The sequence below is a fragment of the Numida meleagris genome, chromosome 3 (assembly GCF_002078875.1).
Source record: "Numida meleagris isolate 19003 breed g44 Domestic line chromosome 3, NumMel1.0, whole genome shotgun sequence".
NCBI lineage: Eukaryota > Metazoa > Chordata > Aves > Galliformes > Numididae > Numida > Numida meleagris.
The window spans coordinates 82,578,491-82,589,601 of NC_034411.1; the positions used below are offsets into that span (position 1 = coordinate 82,578,491).

Consider the following 11,111-nt stretch of genomic DNA (forward strand, 5'->3'; position numbering starts at 1 on the left):
TTCCTAGAGAAGGGGAAGAAAAAAAAGAAATACTCAGTGACTAGTGTTTGTGTCAGTATGTACATGTACATTCTTCCTTCCTCTGTCTTTGAATCATAAAATCATATCATGGAATCTTCAGAGTTGGAAGAGAACCTTAAAGGTCATCTAGTGTCTCACCACCCTTACTATAATAACCTTTTTTCCCTATATCCAGTCTAAATCTCCCCTCTTTTAGCTTGAAACTGTTTCCCCTTGTCTTATCACAAGAGACCCTGCTAAAGAGTCTGTCCCTTCTCTCTTATAGCCCCCCTTCAGATTTTGAAAGGCCGCTCTCAGGTCTTCCTGGAGACCTGTGAGGTCCCAAAGGACCTCTCCTTTGATTGTGCTTCTTTCCTGTTAAGAGGCTGACATCAGTGCACTCCATGCAAATGTAACTTGAGATGGTGCCGAAGAAGATCACAGTTCCAAACTAGTTTATCTGTCTTGTTACAGAGTGCTGTCATTTAATCCTAAAGCTCAGCTTCTCAGTTACAGGGAATGGGATGCTTATCTTTGTACTCACATTTCTTCCTGAGAAAAAACAAATTCTCTATGCCTGTATAGAAGCTAGCTAATAGATATTCCTCCCTCCTCAAAACATGTTATATTTTGAATTCGATGCTTTTTAACTGCAGCACTTAACTGGAGAGGCTTAGACATTGAGTCAAACTTTACCTTCAGCATTCAGCAAAAGACTGAATCACCTTACTTCATCATTAGAGGAAGAGTAAGTTTGCACTGAATTTTGTCCAGGCAGATGTTGTCAAAGTTTATTTTCACATCTTGTGCTCACTTTATTTTTAGCTCTAAGGTCAGAGGTATTCGTTTTCTTGCAGTATTTTGTTCTCCTGTCTAAAGGAAAACTAGTTTCTTCAGGTAGGATTGCTGGTGGCTAAATCTGAATGAATAATAGAGATAATTTGTTACTAGTTTCACTCAAATTTTATGAGCCAGCTAACCGGGGCATGCTCAGAGTCAGGCCACAGTTAAAACAAGGTTTCAGGAAACCCAAATGTCACTCACTGCACATTCGTGCATTGTAACTACTATGATATTATAATACAAAGTAATTGTGCGTGTGTGTGTGTGTGTATACACACTTCTACGTAGCTACTCATAATACCAGTGAGCAGCTATAACTACTCTAAATCAGGAGTTGAGCTTCTTTTAACCTAACTTTTGCTGTGTAAACTTTAGGTGTTTAAGTTATACTAGTTACTTAGATGTGATCATGAGGGAAGTAGCACTTCAGAAGAAATTTCAGAAGATAAATGTATTTCATCTACTGCCTCAGTGCCTTTTTCAGACATTTTCACTCCCAATATCCTTGCAAAGGAGGTACTGAGAGGCTTCATCATCTGTGAGAAATAAAACTACAGAAAGCTTGAAGTACATATCTTGAGTGATTAAAAATGAATGAGGAATTGTATTTCCAGTTCTGTATCTGTAAGGTTTTTCTTTTCTGATTCATTGGATTTTTTTTTTAACTTTATCTTCCAAAGGTCTCAACACAACTACTTGAGAATCACTCGAATTCTGAAAAGTCTTGGTGAACTTGGATATGAGAGTTTCAAATCTCCCCTGGTAAAATTTATTCTCCATGAAGCTCTTGTGGAAGATACCATTCCCAATATTAAGCAAAGTGCTCTAGAATATTTTGTGTATACTATTAGAGACAGAAGAGAGAGGAGAAAGCTCCTGAGATTTGCCCAGCAACATTATACACCATCAGAGCATTTTATCTGGGGACCCCCAAGAAAACAGAAGTCAGAGGGAAGCAAAACAAATAAAAAACCAGCATCTCCAATTTCTATTCACGGTAGTTACATTTCTAAGCATAAGAAACTGAAAGAGCCTAAGAGTACATCCACGAGCGGAACCTCAGCTAGTAAAGCAACTGAAGAGAGAAAAGTAGAACTCACAAAAAATGGAGAAGAAAATGACCAGGATGAACAAGAAATGAACTGTGATGCTGTTAAGCAGAACAGTGAAAAGAACAGCGGTGCTGATACTGGCCAGCTTTCCAAATCAGAAGAAATTCCTGATCCTTCAGACAAAAAAGAGGACACTTCTAATTCCAAAAAGGATGATGAAAATATGAACAGTGACTGTGGAAATCATCCAGGCGTTACAGATAAATCTTTATGTGACACTGAGAATTGTTCAAATAACGTGTTGTCAGATCTACAAGATAACCTTGATAAGGATACACCCTCAGGGGGAACCACCACAAAAACCAAGGATGAGATCAAATTATGAGTCTGAGGTTAAAAGTCTTTGTTTCATAATGAATGAAGCAAATTATTCATCACTTCTTCATTTTGTGTGAAATTTACATCTAATCTAGTATAAAATGGTCATGCTTGTTGGGAATGCACCAGATTAGGCTTCTGTTACGCTAATGAATTTTGCTGTTTTTAATCTCAGTTTATCAGATCAGAATCAAGTGTGGTTATTTAAAACTATTGTGTAAATTCAAACCCTAGGAATTCGTTATCTTTTCCACACATATTGCATAGGAAAAAAAATAGCACTTTTTCCCATTAAATTCTTTCAACATTTATTTATTTATTTTCTTTAAACGTAACTTACTATTAAGTCTTGGAACATCAGAATTTTGTAAGTTTCTTTTAATATGCTTTCAGTGTTTATTTCATTGTATAAAACGACTAGAAATTATTTCAAGAGCAAAATTTTTCACAAGTGGATTTTCCTTAGGAACTATGTTTGTGTTTAATGGCAGCATTTGCACAGCATCTTTTACCTTAGGTTAGCACCCTTGTCTGAGACACTCAATAATAGATCTCAAAATATCCTATGCAGCTGGATATCTGTTACATCAAATAAATGTTTAACTTACAGTGAAACTGTATACACAGCATTTGGGTACAAGGAAAGTTGCACTTTATCTTTTAGTCTCTTTAAAGTTTTCTGGCACCTCATTTGCTGCTTCTGCTAATTTGGTTGTGAGGTGGAGTCATTCTTAGATTTGGTCTCAGTGTGGAAGCTCTCTGTTGATCATCAGCTGGCTTTGGCAGCTGGAAAGCCCTCTTCCCTAGGGATCAACCACCAGCAGCTCAAAAGCAGTTCTGTTGTTTGTTTTTTCCCCCCCACAGCAAAACACTCCTTGGCTGTAAAAGCCATTGGAGAAAATGTCACCAGGCCTGTCCAGCTGAATCTGAACTACATTTGGGTTAAGCCTGTAAAATGCAGAGTCTCCTGATTCTGTCCTGTGATAGGAAGCCAGTCCTGCTGGTCTGCGAGTGAAAGGAATTTCAAATCTTTACTCTCTGTCAGAGGTTTTTCACTTTTTAATGTTATTTAATGGGCTGAGAACTGAGAAAAGCCAATCTGCTAGTCTGACTAGAGCCCAGCAGATAGGAATTTCTCAATTAAGATCTTTCCCAATTTTGTTTACTTAAGGGCCATGTGCTTTTCCTGAGCATCCTTTTCTAACTTCATGCCATTCAGTCAAGCAAGATGCTACGCAGCAAGTTAATTGTATGCTATATGGATTAAAATATAATGTAAGTAGAACTCATGCTTTCTAACGTCCTAAAATAGTCTTAAGACTTCTATATGTATTTTCTATTTTAAAATGTATATATTATCCACTGCCTTTAATGTATTTTTGATGAAATATTATAAAGCAAGTACCTGACTACAGTTTGAGTGTCAGAGTGCTACAAGACTTTGAGTCTTGTAACTCAAATTGACAAAGTCTTCAGGGGTTTAAAAACACAGATGAAATATCTTGTATTTTTCTCTATCACTAATTCCCATTATGACAGTACGTCATCGTTTTCTTTCCCCAGGTAACATTGTTTCTTGGGGTCAAACAGAGTTGTAATTAGAGATCTTGGTACCTATGGACAAAAATTAAGCTCATTCCATCCAAAAGAAGCAGAGAGAAGTTATATTCCTACTTTTCCTGTGCTTTCTTGTAAGGAAAGGGTTGTATGTAAATGTTTGTTTTCAGTTGTGGTTTTTTGTTTTGTTGTTTTTTTAATGGTAGCCCAGGTTGCTCAACAGGCATTAAGTGTCTGAATGAAAATGTCCAAGAGAATTCCTTCACAGTCAATGTTTCACGAAAGATGGACAATTCAGCTGGTGCTGAGAATTACCTTCAAATTACCCTGGTCTTGAACCAGGGTCCCCTTTTTCATATTTGTCTCTGACCTTCTGAGCAGAAGAGGGCAGGAAATGCTTAGATAAAATTAGTCCATGTAGTTAAAGACTCCAACCCTACACATACATTCAGAGAGGACAATTCTGTGTTCTGCCTATGACTTCTTAAATCTTGAGTGCCTAACCATGCCAACTTAATAACGATGTTAAAACAACGCTGTTACTTGAATGGCATAGGAAAAATTTACACTGTGTATGAAGAACAGAAGTATAAGCTAGTTATACAGAACCTTCAATTTTTAGACTTTAGTATTGAGGTTAAACATTTTTCTTTTAATTGCATAGTGTTCAAGTGGTATAGGAATCAGTAGGGGTCTTACTGTATTTCTATTGTAATCTGAACACGATCTCAGGAGATTTTCTTTCATTTGACTTCTGAACAACAACGGAAAGAGAAATATAGCTCTTAAACCAGAAAGCCAGTTGCAGCTTTCTGTGGGATGCACATCCAAAATACTTCACTGCAGTGTGTTATTCTGTTATTATGACATTTCTTTCACCTACCCTGCATATGCTTGCTGGTTGTCCACTTTTAATTAATACTTAATGTAAAAATTGACTTTTTTTTTAAAGTTGACAGAGCTGTATGCATTAAGGGTCCAGTGTGTCTGGAAAAAGAATTGAGAACTTTGAAACCTGTACCCTTCATAACTTTTTTTTAAACCCCCAGCTCAGTTATATTTCTATCATTTTTATTATAGAAGTGAGAGTAGTAGTGACAGGTCGATTACCTCTGAGGAACTTTGGGGTGAGAAAAATTTTCTGTGTCAGATAGCCTCCTTCATTCTGTAAACTTTGTCTTATATCTGTATCGGCAGACTGAAGTGTCTCCCATGAGACACTTCAACTTTAAGTGACAAATTCTGCTCTGCGTAAAATGTGATGGCTTATCATTATTTTCATAGAGGAGTTGCTTCTGATTTTGCAAGTGCTTGGATGAAGGATTCATTGCAGAGCAATGAATGTGTAGCATCCCACTGAGATTTTTGAGGATCAAATGGGTGCAATGCATTTTGTTACAGAGTTGTGTCCTTGGCAGGTAGAAGCACCCTATGCTTGTTTGTAAGTATTGGCTTTCAGGTTTTCAAGAATTCTCATAAATGCCAATACTTAATTATTTAACTATCACTTCAGCTACTGAGTGTGTGCGAAGAAAGTCAGGACACTTGCGCACTATTAAACTGTTTTCTTATCTTGCTGTGCACTTAAATATTCAGGGATTTCTGTGTACTTCTATCATAACGTGTTTTGGTCCAGTGTTTTTACTAGGATCTGAGCTATTCACGTATTAATTGAATGGAACCTCTCATATAGAGGTTCTTTCCAAACGAGTACATCTGAGCAGCCTCTGCTACTGAGGGAGAAGCGTGCGTATTCACAGATCTGTGAATTTGATTCTAAGTGTCCTCTGGTGAGGGTACATGAATGTGCGACTTGACAAAGTGCTAACGAGTGCATACGTGTAAGTGAAGGCAATTGTACAAGGCATGCAAAAATACAGCACTTTAAGATTAGTTCCATCTCTGTGCCCTACTTGCCAGGACATGACTGTGCGTTGTATCTGAGAATGGTGTAGCATAAAGGCTGAAAGCTTGGATTCATGAGGCGTGCGCTGCCGGCTGTTTAGATAAGAGCACTTACATACATGCACGTGTCTGGGGGCAGAACTGAGCTACTGGTGTCTATTGCTTGTATTTAAATGTATGATCCTGAAGGATACCAAATGTATTTGCAATAAGCCTTTGAGAGCTGTTCTGTAGATTGGTCAGCTCCTCAGTTTCCTGCTCTAAGTTAACAGCAGTCTAATGTATTAGGTATTTGTATAATCGTAGTTAATATTTCATGTAACCCAATATAAACCTCCATGAATTGTTCCAGGAAAATACTAACAATCTGCAGTTACTTATATCTACTAAAACCAGAAAGTTTACAGACCTTCTAAGCTTTGTATGATTTTGTTGGATATCAAAATTACCTGTCAGGTGAGTCAAGGGAGTTTTAAATGGAAAACAGCTCTTTTTTTTTTTTTAATAAAATTTATTTATGTCTGTTTAATTGAATTATTTTGTGCCCCTTTCTTTTCTTGAAAGTTGTGACAGTAATGATTTGTCTAGTGCCTGAGAAGCAAGGGAGGAATAAAGAGCTACTGATTCACCTGTTGTAAAGAGGCTGCTTGGTAACAGCCTTTTCTGATAGTATTCGTGATACAAACTGAATTGCTGTAGACAATTCTAACCATGCTTATGGCTAAGAGGCAAGTCTTTTTAGATATGATATTGCCCAAGATGGCACTACAGTATTTAGAAAAAATAATCTCAGTCAGAATGCCCATAGAACCAGAAAGTGTTTTCCTTTTAGAAGATACAGTAGTGCTCGTTCTTATTAAAATGCAAGTGATCATAAATATGTTAATGCAAAACTGATCACAAATTACGGTGAAAATACATGTTTAAGTGAATACGTATCTGTTCTTATGCCATACATTTGAAGGTAATATATTAATTTTTTGTGACAAAAGTAGTATTTATGGATAGGATGCAAAAATGTGAATGAAATTTATCCATTAACAAAATTATGACAAAATCATGTTAATAGTGTACATTAGATTATAACCAAAGGTATACTGAGCCTTGTATCCTCTCAGCAGCAATGGCCACCAACAGTTTGTGGTGTGAAAGAAACGATAGAGGGTTTCTTTTCCTCCATACATTTTCATATTTTTTTTCCCCCGTGATTCTTTCAGCCTTGACAATCCCTTTTGGCAATGAGCTCCACATTTTAATTTTGTTTTGTTTGGGAAAAGTAATCTATTGTTTGTCTCAAATCTGTTTATTCAGGAATTGCTAGCATGTTTGAACACAATTACTGAAAATGCTGTAAGATGAACAGTAGTACATTTCCTGCTGTTTTTAAAAGCCTCTGGAAATTCTAATGATAAGATACCTGTTTAGGCAGCAAATGTCACTTGTCCAATGGTGATGATGATGTTATCTTACTGGTCCCTTCAGAATAAATGTTTTCACATAAATGCTTCTGTATAAAGTACTGGAAGTCAGATTCCAATTACAGAAGTGTATTGCATTCCTACTGTTGTGAAAGCAAGATCAGTCAGTGGAAAAACCTTTTCCTAGCCAGTGTCTGAGCAACATGATGCTGGATTTGAGCTCAAGTAATAGGAGCATGTATTTGGTCTGGTATAAATGGTGTAACATGATTACGTAGAAGACAAAAGTCCTGTCTGGGGTGGCTGAGAGCCATAATCCTCATTCCATATTTCAGTAACTAATTTTGATATATGTCCCCAGTTCCAGTTGTGATTGAATATAGTAACTGCTCAAATGGTATTCTCACTGTCAAAGGGAGCTTGAAAATGAAGCATCACAAAGGCCTACACATGGTCTCTCTGCTCGCCTTTCGTGTTGCAATTGGGACCATAATAGTAGAGTCACTACTCACAGGTATTTAAATGCGGTCCTCCAAGGGAATGTAAATTATGTGTCTTTAACATCTGGGAACCATTTATTTTCCTGAAATCTATTCCTTTTACAGCCCACATTGTTAGTATACTTACTCTTAAGACTAGCAGAAATTGAGAGTTTGTTTTAAAAAATATATTTAATACATGCCATATGCAGTGGGCTCTTAAAAGATAGTTCAAGAGCTGTAGAGATCAAGTAAAGGGAGACCTCCTGTGGCTTTGCACTTCTAATCGCTTTTATATCTATTTTCAAAAGAATAAAGCTATTTGCTATAAAATGACAAATGTGAAAATTGGCAAATTGTTCTGAAAGAAGACTTTCTTAGGATCTTGGCACTTCTTAATTCTACCTTGCTTACAAGTTTAGTGGTATATTCATCAGCTAAGGTTTATTGTGAAATATACTGAATGTATTTACTACTGTGGCTAGCAGCGTGAAATTTATTGTTTGCAGTAAAATGGGTTATGGCATTTATATTTTTGGGACCTGCTGAAGCATGCTTGCTCATTATTAGTTGCTCCTTTTCTGTCTTAACCTATTCCTTTGTTTTTTGTCCTTTAAGCAGTTTGAGTTGAGTGACAGGTAATGAGGTATAGTTTTGCACTAATACAAATTGGAGCTATTGTATACTTCAATGTTAAAACTTAGTCTAAGAAAAGAAGGTGTGGTAACTGTAGAAAGGAAAAAGAAACAAGACCCAACGATTTTTACTTCAGAACAGAAACAGCTACATGTCCGTTTTTATGAAAAATTCTGCTCTCTTCTGTGTTCCTTTGCAGTGTTTGATTACACAGAATGCTGTGCATGTTTGGTCGCACCAATACCATATTTGTGTGGTAGAAGTGGTAACCAGTTTCTGGGTTTGTAACGCACTCTAAAGATATATTTTATAATTCTGTAACTGTATGGCAATGTTATGCCAAAAAAATTGTACAAACATAAAAAGCAATAGTTTACGTTGCTTACTGCTATATTTTCAGTCGTTTGTTTGTAAAATGAAATACTTGGATTTCCTTTCAGGTGAATATATTTTTAATAACAGCAGCCAAAAATCTCTAAACTGATAAAGCTTCTTCATTTAGCAGCATTGTTTTAACAACATGTATAAATGCTGTGTACATCTAATACTGTGTAATTGCTGTTCAGCGCTTGTTTGTATAGTCTTCTATAAATGTACTAACACCTGAAAGTAGGGCATTAAAGGCTCTGGTCCTCCTTTTTTGTTGTCAGTGGCAAAACCACCATCGACAGCAGAGGATTGAGGAAAGGCCCAGAGTGTGCTTTACTAAAATGTGTTGGGGAGTTTTGATGTGTCTTCTGTTTAATTGGGGGGGTGGGGGGGGGGGGGGGAATGGGGGAACCCGACATACTAGGACAACCTTGTAAGAGAGCATTTTCACAAGATTAAAAGGTAAAATATGCAGAAACCCTGCAGAGCAGGGAGCTTTCTGCCTTGCCTCCAAGTTGCTGCCCTTCTGCGTGGCAGCTTCATCCCGGCCCCACAAACTTGCATGGGGACCAGCTCACGCTTGGTGAGCTTCTGCAGCCCTATGCCCCTTTCCTCCTGGAGGGGGAATCTGTGGGTGCTCTGAATCCCCAGACGTCAGAGACTAAGATTTTCATCTTGGAAAGAGAAGGTGGGTGCTCCTTGTGTGGAAGGAGTGTATTGTGGTCTATGTCACTAATGAAGCTTGGAGTTAAGATGGATATGCTGACTGACTTCTGTGTTGACATGTCACCCGGTGAAGGAGTAGGTAGCCAGTACCACCACGTGCTGGTGTGTTGGTTTCCCTAAGAAATTCAGTCACAGATCCCTGAAAGCAGGCTGAGATGCCAAGGTAGCTTGCATGGTTCATTGCTCCTTTGCAAAGACAGGAGGCAGTCACCTTCTCTGCCCTTGAAACATAAACTTTATGACCAAGGCTTATGGTCTGTGCGTGGACATGGCTATTACATTGCTGCTTGTTTTACCAGCAACTTGGGCTTCTGAGCACATCTGCAGCGTAAAGATCAGTCCTACGTGAGCACTGACCCTCGTGGATGTCAGAGCTGCTTCTGGGGAGTTTGGGGGGGGACGTTACAAGGGTAAGAGCATAGACTAATGTGCCACAGCTGCATGGACCTAGGTAAATTCAGACAGACCAGCTCTGGAAGGGGTAGCAAAGTGGGAGCTGGGCCTGCACCTTTCCTGCTGCCTGCCTGGGCCCAGGGGCACAGACCCAAACCACGCCTGTCAGTGCCTCTGGAGAGTGCCTCTTGTGCAGGGAGCTAAGCGGCAGGGTTCTTTTCTGCTTTTGTTGTTTTGTTCGGATTTTTTTCTGACAGAGCTGTGCCATAAAATGGAGATGAGGTTACTTTATTTTGGTGTATGCAGATGGTCTAAAGCAAAGCCTAAAATGTTTATAATGATCACGTTAATTGCGAAAATGTGATTTAGCTAAGAAAACCAGGGAGTTCTCTTCTTAAAATTACATTTTAATGAATTTATTATGCTTTGTTTATCTGGGCTGAGTAATAAACTAGAAGACAAAGTATTAAATGTCTTCATTCCCTGAGGTCACGCAGGCCAAGCATTTTCGCTTCCAAGTGAAACCAGTGGGAGTGATGGGAGAGCAGCTGCAGCTTGAAGTTAATCCTCCAAAGCAGCAGCAGAAATATTTACCAGGGTGTTTTGTGGCTATAAAGATATATAATGATACAGCTTTTTAAACACAGGCTTCACATAATGTTCTAATTAGTGGTAGAAGTCAAAACTCTGATATGACTTTGTTGACTTGTTTGCACCCTATATGAAGGTTGTACTTTGGCTCCCTTTACTGAGAGATGATTACAAATAGTCCCTAGTACTGTTCCCATGTTGGAAGGCTATGCTGGCACAGAGAGCCATGCAAGCAAGGCCTGGGGTCAAGCTCTCACATCTCTCCAATGATGCTATGATCAAACATGTTTTGTTTTCACTTGAGGAGGGGAGCTGCAGATTTGGTCTTCTCAGCACTAGCTTGGCATCTGCAACAGCCAAGGTCAGAGCTGGGCAGAGACCTGATGCCTGTGGGTTCAGTTATGCTCTCCTTGTCCTCATGGAGCATGGCTCCCTCTGCAAGTACAATGACCTGCAGCAATTGCTTGCAGCTCAGACCTTTCTTTAAGGTTAATCTTGGTCCACGTGCTATGGGAGGAATTTAAAAATAGAATGATTTTCTAAGAGTTCTCCCTATGAAAAGCCAATTTATGAAGGTTTAATTGCACCCACCCATTTGCCTTATCTGATAAACCCTTGGAATGGTTTTTAAATGTTGATATAGTATATGCAAACCATTGGACATTTTTGCAGGCAATATTCTATAGACATCGTAATTTCAAGACTTACTGAGTGTAAGAAGAGCATTTAAAATTCAACTGGTTCTTTCTATTTTTACTTAATGT

The 11,111-nt window shown here is 38.3% G+C and overlaps 1 protein-coding gene across 7 annotated transcripts in view; it reads left to right on the forward strand.

Moving 5' to 3' along the window:
- Positions 1-8,973, forward strand: part of OGFRL1 (opioid growth factor receptor like 1) — an 80,086-nt gene extending 71,113 nt beyond the window's left edge. For all 7 annotated transcript variants that reach the window (XM_021393178.1, XM_021393183.1, XM_021393181.1 and 4 more), the window contains one exon: positions 1,524-8,973. In XM_021393178.1, the coding sequence (XP_021248853.1) occupies positions 1,524-2,280 (757 nt within the window). In that variant the 3' untranslated portion in view covers positions 2,281-8,973. The remainder of the gene's footprint in view (positions 1-1,523) is intronic.